This window comes from Syngnathoides biaculeatus, chromosome 5, assembly GCF_019802595.1.
Source record: "Syngnathoides biaculeatus isolate LvHL_M chromosome 5, ASM1980259v1, whole genome shotgun sequence".
Lineage (NCBI taxonomy): Eukaryota > Metazoa > Chordata > Actinopteri > Syngnathiformes > Syngnathidae > Syngnathoides > Syngnathoides biaculeatus.
The window spans coordinates 13,562,892-13,582,611 of NC_084644.1; the positions used below are offsets into that span (position 1 = coordinate 13,562,892).

A 19,720-nucleotide genomic window follows, 5' to 3' on the forward strand; every position below is an offset into this window, starting at 1 on the left:
GAGATTTTGAGTCGAATACTGTAATGGAAGATAAATTGGGCTTGAAATGATCTGGTTTGTTCACAAGTTAACGTGGCGAATGCTTTCCGAGCGTTATTAGACACTCAGCCTTCTAATCAGCCAATTTTAGATTGCGTGTGAGTTTTTCGCAATAGAAATACACTCCTTGATGGCCCGGGAGGGGTGGGGGGGTTCTTTGTTTGGTGCTGCGTGAACTTGAAATGCACCCACATCAGCAGTTGCTGATCTGACTTTTTTTTTTTTTTTTTTCCCCCTATTGAAGTAGATTTGTCAACGGAGGCCGGGGGGCTGCTCAGCGAAGGCCCTTCATCCTAAATGCATCACCGACCACTGGTTATTTAGATAAAGATTTTAAAATAATACATTTTAGAGCTGAAATGTCAGTAGCTTGATTTTGTTCAACGGCAACATATCGTCAGAATCTGTTACACGTCCATGGCTGTCATTGCGGTGTGTCCGTTTTTTTCGGGCACTGACGTTGGCTGTGCGTGTCCCGGCCTCCGTGAGGACAAGCCCTCGAGCGAATGGATTGAATTTAGAAAAAGTACATTTTCATGTGATTCTATTTTTCTGACAAAAATTATTATATATTCAATGTAATTGAATTGCATTACTTAACTTTCACTGAATTTAATTGAATTTTTAATTGCTGTCTCTCCCCCCCCGTCCCCCCATAAATGGGTGAAAGGTCCTTCTGACTGGAATTTTCGCTTTTTATCCTGCTTACTGTCGAGCAAATGTGTTGCAATCTCTCCCTCCCGTCCAAAACATCCCTCCTCTTCGTGTTGATGACCCCCATCGACCCCTCCCACGCTTCCCCACCTCCCGCACCCCACAAGACCACCCCCCCCCCCCCGTCCCTTCCAAAGGCCGTGTGTGGGCATATCCCACCCTCAGATGGTCACAGGCCTGGCTTCAAGGATGGACCGTGCACTGCTGCTCCTGTCCCTGATGTGGGCCCTGAACGGGACCGTGACCCCCCAGACGAGTACAGGTACAGTGAGACATGCATCACATTTGCACTTGCGTTTGCTGAATAGCGTGGTAGCAAAAAAATGAAACACTGATATGCTGGATGGAGGAAGTTTAGACAAATTAACAACACTAAATATTTTCTTTAGTGTAATTGTAAATGTACTGTTTTAATCACATCTTTATTCTTTATGTTTTTTTCAACTTTTTGTAATGTTTTAAAATACGTTAATTGAGATTTGCTTGAGCATAATATATTGCAATTTAAAGATAACTACAACATCTATCTAGATATGATGCCATATTTTCTGCAAACTATCCTTAATTGTATTATATTTGCAATGGGCTACTTATAAATAAGGACTGTGCAGTGTATGCACCTACTGCATTTGCAGTATGTCTCCATGATGAACATGTGAGCGCAACACGTGTGCTTTGCTTTAAAGGAAAAAAAAAGTGTTTCCACGTGTTGGGTATAGAGTACACGCGTTTTCATTTTTGGAATTACAGTACTGCGATCCCATGCGTGCTGCCCTCTTCCTCCTCCAGTGTTGTGTTGGTCGGTAGGGAAGTTGGCAGGCTGCTAAAAAACGAGAATTTGTGCTTTGGGAACGTGATGGATTTGATATTCAGTGTATATCTCCAGCCATCCATTTTCTGAGCCGCTTATCCTCATGAGGGTCGCGTGGAGCCCTGGAGCCAGCTGTCAACGGGCAGGAGGCGGGGTACACCCTGAAGTGGTTGCCAGCCAATCACAGGGCATATCAAGACAGACGACAGTCAATCACAGTCACACCTATGGGCAATTTAGAGTGTCAAATTTATGCACGTTTTTGGGATGTGCCCAGACAAAACCCACACAGACACGGGGAGAACGTGCAAACTCCACACAGTCGGGGCTGGGATTGAACCCAGGACCTCAGAACTGTGAGGCCAACGCTTTAACAGCTGAGCCACGGTGCCACCATTAATACATTTTGGCAAAAAAAAAAATATTAGTCATAAAATAATTCCTTAAAATTATTACTTTGGAAAAAAATCAACTACAAATTAAAAAACATCTTAAATTAATGAATGGAAGCCAGAAATCACAGACACATATCAAATTTAATAGATGAAATTTTAAAAAAGACTCATTAAGTTACATTTTGAATCAAATGAACCAGAGAAAATGATTAACCTTCATATTTTTGGGTACCAGGATCTTGTGTGCGAGGCAGGGCTGGGATTGGAACCGAGTCCTGAGAACTGTGAGGCCAACGCTTTACAGCTGCACCACCATGCCGCCTATTGAATTGTAATTTCCCAAAACAAATATCCAAAGATTTAACTACATAAATACAGGATACGCAACAAAATAATTAGTACATTGACTGTAGCTATTTCTAGATTAAAACCAATGAAACAGGCAAAGTTATTCCAACAAATTTGACCGCTCTCTCTCGATGACGTCACCTTCCGGTGGCTCCCAGGCCGCACTTTGCCCACCCTCGATCTAAATGCTCAAAAGGCAACCTGGGTGGCAAATATTTTTCCAAGCCCACCCACACTGGATTTGCCCTGTTGTCAAGAACAACACAAAACAGAACAGGCCAACAAAATCTTATTGTGGCCCTTTAGATGTTTGCTGTTTTTACAAGGGGGGTCGGCAGGGAGGGAGGGAGGAGGGCGGGGGGGGGGGTGAATGCAGAGTGGAAAAACAAAGGGCCAAATGCCAGGAAACGTAACAGCGCGTGAGTGTGTGTTTGTGTGCGTTACCCAACAGAGTCGTGCCCGCAAAGACTGGTGGGGCACGAGAGAAGGAGGACGTGCCCCCGTCCCTGCAAAGCCGACCAAGACTGCGGCAACAAGCGTCAGTGTCTGTGCGATGGACACTGTGGTCTCAGCTGCGTAGCTCCAGGTAGATCATTTGTGTCTGTGTGTGTCTGTGTGTGAGTCCAACCCCGGCCATCATTGTGTTTACTCACAGCTGTGTCAACACATTTGCGGCAGTCGTCCTCTTGTATCAGAATGATGGCGTGAGAAAAGCGTGGCCGAGGAAAGGAATCCAAAGCCTACGACGTCAGGAGGCAGCGTAATGAAGTGACTGAAGGATTCAGAAGTGCAGAGGCATACGGTAGACTGTGACGAGTAATAAAGGCCTAAAATAACTTTTAACCTTCACACACATACAAACACACGCACAGCAACGACTGTCACGAGCACTCAAAAATCTCCAAAAAAGGACTCAATGACACGAGCCAATCAACAGTCGAGATTTGAGTTGGCTTCTGTTTACGCTTTTGAGCTTTCTTACACACATGGAATTGTTGACTTTCCCATTAAAAAAAAAAAAAAAAAAAAAACAGAAAAAAATACCTGCAGGAGGGTTCTTTGTTTTATTCCGAGGATTGTTGGGGAATGGGACTTTTGTCTTATGTATTATGCATTTTTGGTGAAAATTTTCTGGGTGTTTTTTGGTGAATATAAAATATTTTTGTCAATGGAGGAGGAGTGTTTTGGTGTGTATTAGTATTTCAGATGCAAGTGTGAGAGATTTTAGGCACATAAAGTTCTTGTGTATGATATTTTCTATGAGAGGTTTTTAGCTCTATTAGTCTGGTGTGGTGGAGAAAACTGTTAGAAAAGTACAGGACATGTATGAGGGCATCAGAACAGCAATGAGAGGTGCCGTAGGAGTAACAGAAAAATTGAAGGTGGAGGTGGGGCTGCATTAGGGATCCGCTATGAGCCCCTTCCTGTTCGCTGTGGTAATGGATAGGCTGAGAGATGAGGTTAGACTGGAATCCCCTTGAACCATGATGTTCGCAGATGATATTGTGATATGCAGTGAAAGCAGGGAGCAGGTGTTGGAACAATTAGAAAGATGGAGGCACGCACTGGAAAGGAGAGGAATGAAGATTAGCTGAAGTAAAACAGAATATATGTGCGTGAACGAGAGGGATGGAGGGGGAAGAGTGAGGCTCCAGGGAGAAGCGATAGAGAGGGTGGACGACTTCAAATACTTGGGGTCCACAATCCATAGCAATGGTGAGTGTGAAAGGAAGTGAAGAAACGGGTCCAAGCGGGTTGGAACAGCTGGCGGGAGGTGTCTGGTGTTCTATGTGACAGAAGAGTCTCCGCGAGGATGAAGGGCAAGGTCTAGAAAACAGTGGGCATGATGTACGGATTAGAGATGGTGGCACTGAAGAGACAACATGAAGCACAACTGGAGGGAGCAGAAATGAAGATGTTGAGAGCAGGTTGGATATGATTAGAAACGAACTCATTAGAGGGACAGCCAAAGTTGGAGGTTTTGGAGACAAGGTTAGAGAGAGCAGACTTCGGTGGTTTGAACATGTATAGTATGAGTATATTGGTGGAAGGGTGCTGAGGATGGAGCTGGCAGGCAAAAGATCGAGAGGAAGACCAAAGAAAATGTTGATGGATGTGGTGAGGGAGGACATGAGGACAGTGGGTGTTCGAGAAGAAGATGCACGAGATAGGCTTTGATGGAAAAAGATAACACGCTGCGGCGACCCCTAAACGGGACAAGCCAAAAGGAAAACAAGAAAAAGAAGTCTGCCTTTTTTTGGTCTGAATTGAGCGTTTTTTGGTGTGTGTGTGTGTGAATTATTTTGGTACCCAGAAGTTCTTTATTGACTGTGAGACATTTTGTGTGATTGTAAATGTATTTTTTTTTTTGTGCAGTGTGAAAGTTCTTTGCTGAATATGATTTTTTAAAAATGACAGTTTCTTTGTTGCGTGTGAGTTTTTTTTTTTTTTTAATGTGATATGTGTATATGTTTTGTCGTTGTTTGTGAGAGGCTTTGTGAGAGTTTCTTGAATTCTTTGGGTGTGTATGAACGTTTTTTTTCAATAATGTGATTGTTGAAAATATGTGTGATTACTGCTTTTTGGGGTCATTTTTCAGCCTATGTTTTGGCCCCTCACAATGTACGCTCTGCCCACATTTTCCCAATATAAAAACAATAGTGGCCAGATCTCTAATAACAATGTGCGTTAATGATTACATTTGCTAACCCAACACACTTCAAATCAAACAATCTCACACATACCCAAATTTTCAGATCGGGCCACATGTTGGTTTCCCACTGCACGCTCTTATGACTGTGAAATCACATCCAGTAAATGTATGATTGCCTCATACTGCACAGTAACAAGTTTTGAAATCAGAAGCCAGCAAAAAAGTTTTAAATCAAAATGACATTTAAACAGGATATTGGCAACAAAAACATGTTTGCAATATCTCAGTGTTATTAAAAGTGAAGATGACAATTTTGCCATTTTAGCAAAGAACATGAAGTCGCCGCGTATGATTTGTCTTTTGCGAGCCGCATAAATAGATGTGGTGGGCCATATTCGGCCCCCAGACCTCGATTTAGATAGCGGCGATTTAGGTCGTAATTTCATGTTGCTGCTTCTGCTGGAGAAGACCTCGCCACCCACGACTGTCTGCCCCCCCCCCACCCCCCACACCCTCAGGCCGTACGTGTCCCTGGCCGCTGCCCACCAGGGAAGACGCCGTGGCTCGCCTCCTCTCTCCCACGCCCTCCTTCTCCGCCCTGCTGGAGCTGCGATGCAAGCCGGGGTTTTCGTTACCCAGCGGCCTGGATGCCGCCATTCGCCGTTGTCAAGGCGACCGTCAGTGGAGCGGAGATGATCCAGTCTGCACAGGTGGGTGAAGGCTCGTGCTGTCATTTCACAGCACATGGTAAGAGCTTTATGAAATGTCGTGTTACCTTGACGAGTGCCCCGACATAGGAATTTTTCGAGTTACAGTAAAAGATGACCCCCCCCCCCACAAAAATGGGGCGATCAAGGTACTGTGACATTGGAAAGGAGAGCCACCAAATACAAAACCAGAAAACTTGCAGGGAACTGCTCTAGACCACAACTCACGCCGAGATGCTCACACTCTGACTAACCAGTCAACCTAACTTTAGCTTCTGATGTCACCATTTAATTCTAGGCCACGCCCCTTAAAGGTACACAACTAACACATCAGCACGACACTTGATACAATCTTGTTACGAAAATTGCCGGACCACTTAGCAATATTGAAATTAATCCAAAACTGATTTGATGCTAAACCATGAATCATTTAGAGAGATTGTTTAAATCTTCTAAATTTTAGTCAAATCATCATAGATTTAGGCAGCTCGGTGGATCAGATGGTAAAGCGTTAGCCTCACAGTTCTGAGGACCCGGGTTCAATCCCGGCCCCGCATGTGTGGAGTTTGCATGTTCTCCCTGTGCTTGCATGGATTTTCTCCAGGCACTCTGGTTTCCTCCCACATCCCAAAAACATGCAACATTAATTGACATTAACATTAACTCTAAAATTGCCCCGAGGTGTGATTGTGAGTGCAGCTGTTGTCTGTCTCTATGTGCCCTGCGATTGGATGGCAACCAGTTCATTGTGTAGCCTGCCTCCTGCCCGTTGACAGCTGGGATAGGCTCCAGGATGCCCCGTGACCCTAGTGAGGATAAGCGGCAAAGAAAATGGATGGATCATTGAAAAGAACCCAAAATCAGCTTTCAATAAGGAGACGCCAGCATGTGTCCAAAAGCTCAAGGTAGCTTGAAAATAGCCAGACAAACACTCCGGAATGAATGCCATTGTATTTGACTGGGTTCCTCGTCGCCATGGCGACCACCGCTGCCCCGCTGGAAGAATATTTTGGAGTTAGCCTTGCACATTCATTATAAACACGTACCCTTGCACAATCTAATAAAGATTACAAATACAAGAGCGGTGTCATATTTTGATTGAACGATATTACTTCTCACTTTTGATTGACGTCCCAGATGGAGTCATGTAATAATGTTTTGATTACTGCGGTTTGTAATTTGCTTTGGTGGAGACGGGCACTGCATCATAATTGTGAGGTCGTGCGTTTATCGCATCTACCTAGTTTGAGAAAATATTACACATTTTATACAATAGTGGCACCGTGGTGGAGCAGCTGGTAAAGTATTGGCCTCACAGTTGTGAGGACCCGGGTCCGATCCTGGCCCCGCCTGTGTGTAGTTTGCATGTTCTCCCCGTGCCTGCGTGGGTTTCCTCCGGGCACTCCGGTTTCCTCCCACCTCCCCAAAACATGCAACATTAATTGGACCCTCTAAATTGTCCCTAGGTGTGATTGTGAGTGCGGCTGTTTGTCTCTATATGCCCTGCAGTTGGCTGGCAACCAGTTCAGGGTGTAGCCCGCCTCCTGCCCCTCGACAGCTGGCATAGGCTCCAGCACTCCTCGCGACCCTCGTAAGGATAAGCGGCGAAGAAAATGGATGGATGGATTTTATACAAGAGTATTTGGTACCTGGGACTTGAGCCAAGATTAATGCTGTGAAAAGAAGACAATAGGCAGTTGGAGCTGGAGCCTATCCTTGCGGTCCAGGTACACCCTGGACTGGTCGCCAACGCACAAGTACTGACAATTTTGAGTCCTCAATCAACCTAAGATGCATGTTTTTAGGAGGAAGTATGAAAAAAAAAACAACCTAAGCAAAACCCCCTAAATCACAGATTCGAGCCCGGAGCCCCTAGACTGCGAGGCAGGCCTACTAATCACTCCCGCACCACGTCGGCTTGAATGAATGTTGTTCAAAATACGTAACGCATGTTAACGTTGAATTCACAAATCAAATCCCACTCGTCACGTGCGCTTACTCGCTGCACAAACGCCTACAAAGACTTTATACTTGCTTCTCGTGCCGGCGTGCCAGCTCGTCTTGAAAAAAAATATATATATAAATAAATAAATAAATAAACAAAACAAAACCCCTCGAAAACAAACGAAAAAAAGAAGAAAACGCGCTTTAAAGGTTGGTTGCATTCTGAACGTGCACGCTCGGGAGATCTTTTCGAGCCACCGGAAGGCCGTGTAATGTGAAATGAGGATGCCATTGTCGGCTCTGTGTGCCGTTGAGTGGCCGCGCTGCTGAGAGACGGCCAGAAGGTAGTAGGTGGGTTTTTAAAACGTGCGAGAGCGCCGCTTTGCAACTGCTTGCGTGTTGTGTGTGTGCGTGGAAGTTGGAGCGCCTTCCTGCCTGCTGAGAGGCTGTGGGCGGCCGATCACTGTCAAAGTGGCACACAGAGATGTGAGTGTGGATGTGTGCGCATTGTAGAGAGCGCATGTGTGTGTGTGTGTGTGTGCGTGTGGGCGGCCCATCATAGTCCACAGAGTCAGAAAGAGAGAGACAGAAAGAAAGAGAGAGAGAGAGAGAGAGAGCTGTGCTGGTCATGCTGCTTGAGGCCTTTCTCTTCTGAGTTCTCCTCTCATCTTTTTTTCTCCCTCTCATCCTTTTCCATGCGAGAGGCCTCTGATCAGGGCTCGCTCGACAATGGCAGCCAAAAGCGGCTGTGAGGCCGGGGGCGGTTTTTGGGGGGGTAGTTTGACAAACATGCTCACGATATGCAGCGGTGGGAAGTAACCAAGCACAAATGCTTTGTTAGCAGGGGTGGGGATCCTTTAGGAACCTCGCAACGGGATTCAACTTTGATTCTTTGCGTTGCGATTCAATTTGATTTTGATTCTTTGAGTTGAACACGTGGCACGTCGCTTCTGGTTTTTGTGGAATAAAATGTGGGCAAATTATGGAGTACAAAATTACCCCAAAAAAACATGTGGAGCAGCTGGTAAAGCGTTGTCTCACAGTTCGGAGGTACTGGGTTCAATCCCAAACTCGCCTGTGTGGAGTTTCCGTGCCTGCGTGGGTTTTCTCCGGGCACTCCGGTTTCCTCCCACATCCCAAAAACGTGCAACATTAATTGGACACTCTAAATTGCCCCAAGGTGTGATTGTGAGTGCGGCTGTTTGTCTCTATGCTCCCTGCGATTGGCTGGCAACCAATTCAGGGTGAACTCCGCCTCCAGCTCGTTGACAGCTGGGATTGGCTTCAGCACTCCCGGCGACCCTCGTGAGGATAATCGGCAAAAATGGATGCAACATGACAATTCTATATAAACTGAAAAAGCAAATTGCATGTCAACTCCTGCAATATGTGTGGGTACTTTTTGCGACCTCCGACCTACTTAAAGTACATCATGTGAGCACCGTGCTTGCGCCACGGCTAACTTGATTGTGTGCTTTTGATTGGAGCGGTCGACGCCTAATGTTGCTTGAAAGATGACTGCGATTATTCACCTGCTCCGTTGCACTTTGGTGCCGCAGCATGTGTGGGAGGGAGGCAGCAGCGAACCGAGCTCTGGGCTCTCATCCACAGCCAACCACCCTCACCCATAGGTGCCTTTGCATTCTTACAGCAAAAGATGCCCCCCCCCCACCACCAGGCGTTTGATGGTGGCCCCCCCTTAGCAAGCTGCACAGGCGCTTGATATTTTTATTTGCACTCGAAACGTTTTCACCGCCGAGCTGTTATACAACGACGGCGCTGTTAGAGAAGGTGCTCTAACGCATTACCTAAGAACGGCGACAGCAGATGAAATAGAACAAAACCCTCCATTACCGCGCGACCCCTGACCTCGGTTCTTGTCCGTCGTGCGCACTCGAAGTCCTTCAGCGTCATCGACATCCGAAGCCTGTTGAGTGTTTCGGCACTAAAGTCAAAACATATTTTGCACTGCACAATATGTCTCTGACCTTCCATTTTTTTTTTATTGTGTGGTAAATTTATACATTTTGCATCTCACTTTCAGGTTGTTCATGTCGGAGGGTGAAGATTATATTTTCCAAGCAAGCAGTGCTGGGAAAGTTCATTTTCTTAGCTAAAATAGTCCAAAGTTGAGTTCATCGTTCCTGAAAGGAACAAGTTCAGTTCACAGTACAAAATTTTTAATTTTCTACGACATGACAACGACAGGAATGATGATGAAATGTCCATCCATCCATCCAATTTCTTTACCACTTATCCTCACGAGGGTCACGGAGAGTGCTGGAGCCTATCCCAGCTGTCAACGGGCAGGAGACGGGGTATACTCTGAATTGGTCGCCAAACAATCACAGGGCACATGGAGACAAACAGCCGCACTCACAATCACACCTAGGGGCAATTTAGAGTGTCCAAATTAATGTTGCATGTTTTTGGGATGTGGGGGGAAACCGGAGTGCCCGGAGAAAACCCACGCAGGCACAGCGAGAACATGCAAACTCCACACAGGTGGGTGCGAGATCGAACCCGGGATCTCAAAACTGTGAGGCCAATTTGGAGGTTTAACTAAATCATTCATCATCCTTGTGTGATAAACGAGGGACGGTTGTGGTTCTTAAACGAGCGCCTCGATGGATGTGCTTCCCGCAGAAGCCGGACTCCCCGACCCTACTGCGTCCTCCCCGACCTGCCCCCTTCCCCGGGAGGTGACGAGCACCTTCGCCATCGAGGGCGACGGCGCCGTGGGGACGGCCATCCGCTACAGCTGCTTGTCAGGGTGAGTGAGCTCAGGTGTGGGGGTGGGTCGTGGCAGAGGGTTGAGGGGCGGCGACTAGCCTGTGAGCGTGTGGACCCTGCAGCTGCGTGTGAACCTGAAGTGCTACGGAGGTGGATGTCGAGGAAGTGACAGAGCGTGAAGAATAAGAGTAAGAAGGGGGAGGGGGGAGGGGGTGATGCATTTGGGTAGCGAGGGGATTCATATCTGATGAATGGCAGGGCATCAGGAGCCGGCCCAAGGCCGACCGAGTAAGCCGACCCAGCACCTGCGACCGCTCTGGAGCTCCCAGAACCAGAGAACAGAGTAACCTAAAAAAAAAAAAAAAAACATTTGGATTAGTGTAATTTTATAAAACTATTAAAACATTATGTTTTGAATGTTGTTTATAATGATACTTGTCAGAAAGCTACAAATTTGTTTGAGGCCGTACTCGCTGTCAAAAGCTGAAAAACCACTGGGCCAGTTGGTGGAAATCAACCCCCCTATTTTTTTTTTTTTTTTGGTAGTTTTATTTATTATACTTATGGCAATCACTCAGTCTTGCTTGGAGGTGTGGGCCAGCTCATTCTCTCGCTCCATTGAGCTAAATAGGTCATGATTACATGCGCGCTCTTATTTGAATGGACTCCCTTTCACGCTGACTCATCAGCAGGAGCAAGATGAGTGGAGTCGCGAGCCAGACACAAACGAGAAGGAAGCAAAGCAAACGGAGTCATTCACACCTTTTTTTCCCCCTCTCCTCTCTCTCTCTCTTTTCAGCGTTTTATCTGTTTCCCTCCGTGCAGAGTAGCATCTTTCTCCGTCTATACTGCGACGTGTCGCTCACGGGCCATCTGCCCGCCGCTCTCTTTTCCTGTGCAGGGCCGACATTGTGGGAAGCAGTGAGAATTTCTGTCAGGAGAATCGAACCTGGCAGTATCCGCACCCCATCTGTAAAAGTAAGTGAGCGCTCCATGCCCACGCCTGCAATGTTTGTTTTATTTTCACCTTTATTTACCCCCCCCCTCCACACACAATGTATCTCATCAGATGACAGAATCTTCAAAGTGAGATTTTTTTTTTGTCAACATAATTGAAGAAGTGGCCTTCCAGACCTCAGTCTTGTAGTGCTTTACTGCTATCTAGTGGCTAAATATGGCACTGCTCATTATTAAAATAGACAATTAGGTATTATTTCCAAATGCAGCCCTATGGGGGCACAAACCAGTGCAATCTGTAGGCCGGTCCCAAGCCCGGATAAATGCAGAGGGTTGCGTCAGGAAGGGCATCCGGCGTAAAAACTGTGCCAAACAAATATGAGCGTTCATCTAAAGAATCCCATACCGGATCGGTCGTGGCCCGGGTTAACAACGCCCGCCCCCGGCACTGCTAACCTGCAGGGCGTCGGTGGAAATTCAGCTACTGTGGGTCGAAGACAAAGAAGAGGAGGAAACCGGATCCAGCGTCAGAAGAAAAAGAGGAATGCACAGAGCCTACAACTGAGTGTAGGGACTTTGAATGTTGGGACTATGACAGGAAAAGCACAGGAGTTGGTTGACATGATGATTAGGAGAAAGGTTGATATTCTGTGCATCCAAGAGAGCAGGTGGAAAGGTAGTAAGGCTAGAAGTTTGGGAGCAGGGTTTAAATTATTCTACCACGGAGTAGAAGGGAAGAGAAATGGAGTAGGGGTTATTTTAAAGGAAGAGCTGGCTAAGAATGTCTTGGAGGTGAAAAGAGTATCAGATCGAGTGATGAGACTAAAATTTGAAATTGAGGGTGTTATGTATAATGTGGTTAGCGGCTATGCACCACAGGTAGGATGTGACCTAGAGTTGAAAGAGAAATTCTGGAAGGAACTAGATGAAGTAGTTCTGAGCATCCCAGACAGCGAGAGAGTTGTGATTGGTGCAGATTGTAATGGACATATTGGTAAAGGAAACAGGGGCGATGAAGAAGTGATGGGTAAGTACGGCATCCATGAAAGGAACTTTGAAGGGCAGATGGTGGTGGACTTTGCAAAAAGGATGGAGATGGCTGTAGTGAACACTTATTTCCAGAAGAGGGAGGAACATATAGTGACCTACAAGAGCGGAGGTAGAACCACGCAGGTAGATTATATTTTGTGCAGACGATGTAATCTGAAGGAGGTTACTGACTGTAAAGTAGTGGTAGGGGAGAGTGTAGCTCGACAGCATAGGATGGTAGTGTGTAGGATGACTCTGGTGGTGGGTAGGAAGATTAAGAAGACAAAGGTAGAGCAGAGAACCATGTGGTGGAAGCTGAGAAAGGAAGAATGTCGTGCGGCCTTCCGGAAAGAGGTGAGACAGGCTCTCGATGGACAACCGAAGCTCCCGGAAGACTGGACGACGACAGCCAAGGTGATCAGAGAGACAGGCAGGAGAGTACTTGGTGTGTCATCTGGTAGGAAAGGGATGAAGGAGACTTGGTGGTGGAACCCCAAAATACAGGGAGTCATACAAGGAAAGAGAGTAGCGAAGAAGAAGTGGGATACTGAGAGGACTGAGGAGAGGCGAAAGGAGTACATCGAGATGCGACGTAGGGCAAAGGTAGAGGTGGCAAAGGCTAAACAAGAGGCATATGAAGACATGTACACCAGGTTGGACACGAAAGAAGGAGAAAAGGATCTCTACAGGTTGGCCAGACAGAGGGATAGAGATGGGAAGGATGTGCAGCAGGTAAGGGTGATTAAGGATAGAGATGGAAATGTGTTGACTGGTGCCGGTAGTGTACTAAATAGATGGAAAGAATACTTTGAGAAGTTGATGAATGAAGAAAATGAGAGAGAAGGAAGAGTTGAAGAGGCAAGAGTGAAGGACCAGGAAGTGGAAATGATTACTAAGGGGGAAGTCAGAAAGGCACTACAAAGGATGAAAAATGGAAAGGCAGTTGGTCCTGATGACATACCGGTAGAGGTATGGAAGCAATTTGGAGAGATGGCTGTGGAGTTTTTGACCAACTTATTCAACAGAATACTAGCGGGCGAAAAGATGCCTGAAGAATGGAGGAAAAGTGTTCTAGTTCCCATTTTTAAGAACAAAGGGGATGTTCAGAGCTGTGGGAACTATAGAGGAATAAAGTTGATGAGCCACACAATGAAGTTATGGGAAAGAGTAGTGGAGGCTAGACTCAGGACAGAAGTAAGTATCTGCGAGCAACAGTATGGTTTCATGCCTAGAAAGAGTACCACAGATGCATTATTTGCCTTGAGGATGCTCGTGGAAAAGTACAGAGAAGGTCAGAAGGAGCTACATTGTGTCTTTGTGGATCTAGAGAAAGCCTATGACAGAGTACCAAGAGAGGAACTGTGGTACTGCATGCGTAAGTCTGGTGTGGCAGAGAAGTATGTTAAAATAGTACAGGACATGTATGATGGTAGCAGAACAATGGTGAGGTGTGCCTTAGGTGTGACAGAGGAATTTAAGGTGGAGGTGGGACTGCATCAGGGATCAGCTCTGAGCCCCTTCCTATTTGCAGTGGTAATGGATAGGCTGACAGATGAGGTTAGACTGGAATCCCCTTGGACCATGATGTTCGCAGATGATATTGTCATATGCAGTGAAAGCAGGGAGCATGCAGAGGAACAATTGGAAAGATGGAGACATGCACTGGAAAGGAGAGGAATGAAGATTAGCCGAAGTAAAACAGAATATATGTGCGTGAATGAGAAAAGTAGAGGGGGAAGAGTGAGGCTACAGGGAGAAGAGATAGCGAGGGTGGACGACTTCAAATACTTGGGGTCAACAATACAGAGCAATGGAGAGGGTGGTCAGGAAGTGAAGAAACGGGTCCAAGCAGGTTGGAACAGCTGGCGAAAGGTTTCTGGTGTGTTATGTGACAGAAGAGTGTCTGCTAGGATGAAGGGCAAAGTTTACAAAACAGTGGTGAGGCCGGCCATGATGTACGGATTAGAGACGGTGGGACTGAAGAAACAACAGGAAGCAGAACTGGAGGTGGCAGAAATGAAGATGTTGAGGTTCTCGCTCGGAGTGACCAGGTTGGATAGGATTAGAAATGAGCTCATTCGAGGGACAGCCAAAGCTGGATGTTTTGGAGACAAGATTCGAGAGAGCAGACTTCGATGGTTTGGACATGTTCAGAGGCGAGAGAGTGAGTATATTGGTAGAAGGGTGATGAGGATGGCGCTCCCAGGCAAAAGAGCGAGAGGAAGACCAAAGAGAAGGTTTATGGATGTGGTGAGGGAAGACATGAGGGCAGTTGGGGTTAGAGAGGAAGATGCAGGAGATAGGCTAAGATGGCAAAAGATGACACGCTGTGGCGACCCCTAACGGGACAAGCCGAAAGGAAAAGAAGAAGAAGAAGAAGAAGGTATTATTTCCAAACGGTAAAATGAAAAAAAAAAGTTTCAGTAAATATTGAAAAAAATATTGATACCTAAATGAAAAGAAGACTTTCAAAATAGGCAATGTTTTAAATCAATTGGTACCAGTTCTCAACATATTATTTTTTAAGATATGAGCTATCACTGTTTTTTTTTGCTTTGACTTGCGAGCAAAAATTGGCAATACAAGCACTACGTGTTTTTTGTGCCGACTTCTTCAAAAATAAAGATGTTCATTCCCACTCCAAGTTGAACTTCGCCTTCATGCTACATGTTAAAGAAAGACAATTACGCGTTGTTATTTAAAACAACATCCTAACTTTGCACCCGGGTTAAGCCCACTAGCTTAACGCTAACGCACGCAGCAAAAAGCTACAGGCAGGCTAATGGGTAGCACAAATATTGCGGTGTTGTAACCCTTTAAGCAAAAGATATTTGAACACAGACGTAGCAACACATGTCGCGAGACAGTAAAACTGTACTCACGGGCGTATATTTGTTCATCTTTGTGGAAAACAACTGATCTAAAAAAAAAAAAAAAAGACTGGAGCGCGCATAAATATCTAGCGATGTGCCGATTGGTTGAAGCGAGTTGGCCGCCATCTTGGTACTCCCAAAACGTGCGGGAGACATGGTTCACGGATTGGATTATGTGGGAGTTTTTCTTAAATTTGGGGTGTAGAATTAAAACTGGCCGTGTGAGCTTTGAGATTTTGTCAGTTCTGGTAACATGAAGGATTTTTAATTCGACTTGGTAAGCGAAAAAAGGCTAAGTGGAAAGGAAAGACATATAACACCGTGACTACCAAGAAACCTTGCATATTACCCAGGCCCCGATTTCCGTGACATGTTCACTTTTACCAAAATACGCTGTGAAGCACTATCATCATAACATAGCAAAACAATAAGTATTTTTTTGTCATAAAAACATTACATTTTAAATCAACCAGTTAGATATATTTTGGGAAATAAGGACACACAATGGGAAAATACATGCTAAACGTATTGTTCATTTGTTGTCTCTGCGACGTCCCATTTCAGACACAAAATTTAAACTTGTTTCCCCGCATTTAAAAATCAAATACAATTCGCAGAGTTCTGTATTATGAAATTCATCAAAAAATTTCACAGAAAATGTGTTTTATTGCTTATCCCCTAATGACGTTTGGGAAATTATTTACATCGCTTTTTCGTGAAAAACCGTTGGCCTATAAAGGTGAAGCAGAGAGTGAAAAGTGAACGACAACAACTGTAAACAAAACTTTGTTCAGGTGAATTAAGCTCATCAGAAAATTTAAAAAAACCTTTACAAACAAACTTTAACAGTGTCAAAGTAAATCTTTCTAACTTACCTGTGGAATGTTTTCTCGCAGGCACCAAACTGTCGCTGCACAGGTGGCTTGGTTGTTTTGGGAGTATCAAGATGGCGGATATCTGCTTTTGGCGACAGAAGCTTTCATGGCCAATGAGCTATTCTGGCTTTCTTTTTTTCAATTATTTTTTTTTTAGATCAGTGAATCCCAACTTTCTGAGCAGTTGGGATTGTCTCTTTCATGTATATGTAGTATGACTGCGTTATACTGCCCCCTGGTGGCCAAGGTGGACACACTGAAAGGGGGAATAAATTATGAAACTTTTAATTCTTTACACGCTATTTAATTGTTATTACTTTATTATTGTATTTGTGAATCATATAGGCATTGTCGTAAACTATTGTATTCATTGTTTTCACCATAATCAAATCAAACTTTTTCATTCAAGCCAAGAAAAACGCGAATGAATGAAGCAAATTGAGTAATATTGGATGAAATATTCCAATATTGGTCACAAATGTAAGTCAATGCTTGTGATTGTGTTTATTCCGGTAGAGAAGGCCTCCGCTAATGAATCGGATCTTTCTTCTTCATGTCTCAGAAGTCTACTGCGAGCCCCCCCGCGAGGTGGCGCAGGGCTACGTGGTGGCCGTCCAGAAGACGGAGTACGAGGTGGGCTTCGACATCCATTACCTCTGCAAGAAGAACTTCCGCCTGGACGGACCCCAGAAGGTCACCTGTCTGGGCGACGGCAGCTGGAGCGCGGCGCCCCCGTACTGCAGGGGTGAGCGACGCGCCCCGTGGGATGAGACGATGCCGTTGTAAGGGCCACAATATTAGGTACACCGGCACGTACGGGGAGCGGATCAAAAATGGCTTCACGGCGGCACGTTGTGAAGGAACTTTCCACTTTTCATTGGCAGCGTCGCGGTAACCGTTAGAGCGACGGCGCCAATCAAACGTGGCCATTACATTTCTGTCCTCCTCCCGAGATCGTACCTAACGTTGTGGCAGGCGGCTGTATATCTACACGCGTGTAACAAATGCGCAACTCTCCCCCGTCCCCAGCTCGCTGCCTCATCCCCGCCGAGAGAAGCCGCGTGATGATTGACGGCGTGAAGCGTTGGCCTTTTGACATCACAGACGCCATGGTCCCTCACGGAAAGAACGTCACGTTCTTCTGCAAACACCCTCGCAAGCCGTGCAGCTTCAGGGCCGCGCAGACGTGCTGGAACGGCGAGCTGCAGCCGCCCGCCTGCTACCTCGGTAGGCCGTCCCTCGTCCTTCCATTTCCCCGCGTCGCGCGCGGGAGTTGGTTGTTGACAAGTCGGAGGCTGCTGCAATATTTATGAGCCTCTCTTTGATTTGCAGAGCCCACTTGGCTGCAGTATAAACTCTTCCCTCACCGGCTGGTGTCCGAGATTGAAGCGTGCGACGGCGCCGACGAAGCGGAGACCTTCTGACCCTGTTGCGCCCTCAATCAGTGCCTCCTGTTGCTGTGGTTCAGCAGGCCCCACTGCCTGATTTGTGCCCCCGCCCCCACCAACCCCTCATGCTTGGTTCGAACCCTGCTCAGACCGTCTGCCCTCCTTTGATCCATTCTCTAAAAATCCCCTTGTGTCATATTGACTGAATTCAACAAGTCATTATGGCACAAGAGTAGTAAATGATAAAAAGGAACTGTGGGGAAAAAAAAAAAAAAAAAAAAATCTGCCGTTTCGGGCCACCTTTCAACTTCCAACTGATAAGACGGAACGCGGCTGTGATTGTGTAACAAACGATCGCTACTTTGTAAGTCCCGCCTTCTATCTCTGATTGGTTGTGCTGCGGTTTCTTGTAAATCAAACTATAGACAGGAAGGGGACAGAGACGGCAGACCCCCCCCCCCACCACAGATGTTGCCTTGAGATACGAGTGGCCCGCATCTTGATTTTGCTTTGAAGCGGGCGTCAATGGACCTTTCCGAATGGCAATCTTAAGCTCCGCCCTCTTAGCCATGTCCCAAAAGCTTACAAAATGGCGATTGAACACAACATATTTGAAGTTGATTCTCTATCGCGTATTGCAGATAATATTGCGGTATGTTTTTTGCCAAATGCGCCAGACTCGTCCAAGAGAGTTCTACAGAGAGGTCTCGACTATTTCACGCAAGGAGATGTACACGGAATTAAGATTTTGGACGGAGCAGGACGCAATGTCAGAGTTACAGCTAAACGTTGGCGATCGGTGCAAAAAAAGTTTGACGCCTCACAAACTTCATTTTGAAGATACTTCTCCTTCACTTACCTTCGAACATACAGCCTTGTGTTTGTTGATATTTTTCACAATTAGTTGTACGTGCGCTCTTCTTCGAGCCTTAATCCATCGTAGACACTTCCTCAAGTGTGTTTTAGGCTTTGAAAAATGATTCAACCGGGCCCCTTGCAACCTAGCAGGATATCTTTCATCAGAATTGCACGTTCCCCAAGCTCATTTGAGGACCATTTTCTTCGTAACTTTTCCAAGCGCACGCTACTGACAACCAGCATTGCTTGTGGGACAACATGGCGGCAGGGGCGTGTCAAGCCAGGCGTTAAGACAATGCGGCTATCTGATTGGCTATTATTGTACGGGTCGGAAAGGTCCATTACTTGTGGATTTGTTATTTGCGGCCGGGCTCGTTTAATCATAAAGCGAGTGGCAAATCCTGGAGATGATCATCGAACATTGCGTGTTGTGCGTATTTAAAGAGGTGTCCACCGAGCACATGCTAATGCCAGCTAGCTTGTAATTATGTGATCTTTGTTCTTCCTGACGCATCAAGTTTCGAGGCTTGTAATTTTTCATTTTTTTTAATTGATTGTAGTCCTTTGAAATAAACTTACGGATTTAGCTCCTTTTTTTCTGACGGAGGAGCGGGAATCTTTTGAAGCTGCGACGTAAACTCACCGAGGCCTTGTGTGCGAGCATAAAAAATATTGATTCTAATTCAATCCAAATTATTTGCGTGGCTCAGTCAGGGCACCGATGCCCTTTCAGTCATTTACAAAACAGTACAACCAATCAAACACAAAAATACAAAACTCACAAATATCTGCTGTAGGCCACAGCTCACGCTCAGACCCTCACACAAAGATGACTCGACTGATGACTGCCGCTCACTAGGCCACGCCCCTAAAAGGCACACATGAAACACACAAATATGGCAGTGACTAGTTTATTTCTGTACTTTGTCCCTTTTCATTTTAATACTGTATATTATACTCGATACAACATGGTAAATAGAGTATTTTATAAACAAAAGGACAACTAAACTTTTGCACTGCATTGCATATTCATCAAAGGTCCGCGCCATTTTCTCTTGACTGATCAAAGTTAGTCCATCCATTTCCTATCGTACATCTCCTCGTTAGGGTCCCGCGTGACCCAGAGGCGAGGTACACCAATTAAATAGCCAGCGGAGCCTAATAGTTACCAGGTCTGCACCACTGTGCTGGGATTCTGTGCTCGAAACTTGGAAAAGAGAATTGAGGGGTTGAGCGACTAGTGGGAAAGATGGGAGGACAATGAGCACAACAACAGCCATATCCATCCATCCATCCATCCATCTGTTTTTTGACCCGCCTATCCTCACTAGGGTCACGGGTGTGCTGGTGCCCATCCCAGCTACTTTTGGGCGAGAGGCTGGGATACAGCCTGAAC

The 19,720-nt window shown here is 45.9% G+C and overlaps 1 protein-coding gene and 1 long non-coding RNA gene across 3 annotated transcripts; one reads left to right on the plus strand and one right to left on the minus strand.

Moving 5' to 3' along the window:
- The first annotated feature begins 931 nt into the window (after positions 1–931).
- Positions 932–19,089, plus strand: ntd5 (ntl-dependent gene 5). Its single transcript, XM_061820296.1, has 8 exons — positions 932–1,015; positions 2,759–2,893; positions 5,479–5,670; positions 10,258–10,384; positions 11,246–11,322; positions 16,641–16,823; positions 17,108–17,305; positions 17,411–19,089. The coding sequence occupies exons 1-8, from the start codon at positions 943–945 to the stop codon at positions 17,500–17,502; spliced, it is 1,077 nt and encodes a 358-aa protein (XP_061676280.1). The 5' UTR covers positions 932–942; the 3' UTR covers positions 17,503–19,089.
- On the minus strand, positions 10,377–19,182 carry LOC133500971 (uncharacterized). 2 transcript variants are annotated; one of them, XR_009795057.1, is made up of 3 exons: positions 19,107–19,182; positions 11,107–11,237; positions 10,377–10,692 (listed from the first exon to the last, which is right to left on the minus strand). It is a non-coding gene; the product is annotated as an uncharacterized LOC133500971 (long non-coding RNA). The 2 variants fall into 2 exon arrangements; XR_009795058.1 differs by lacking the exon at positions 19,107–19,182 and adding an exon at positions 15,213–16,449.
- Between the last annotated feature and the right edge of the window lie 538 nt (positions 19,183–19,720).

Coding starts and splice junctions, on each gene's coding strand:
- ntd5 (XM_061820296.1), top strand. CDS start 943: ATGGACCGTGCACTGCTGCTCCTGTCCCTGATGTGGGCCCTGAACGGG. Junction 1,016..2,758: donor GACCCCCCAGACGAGTACAG/GTACAGTGAGAC, acceptor GTTACCCAACAG/AGTCGTGCCCGCAAAGACTG. Junction 11,323..16,640: donor TCCGCACCCCATCTGTAAAA/GTAAGTGAGCGC, acceptor TTCATGTCTCAG/AAGTCTACTGCGAGCCCCCC.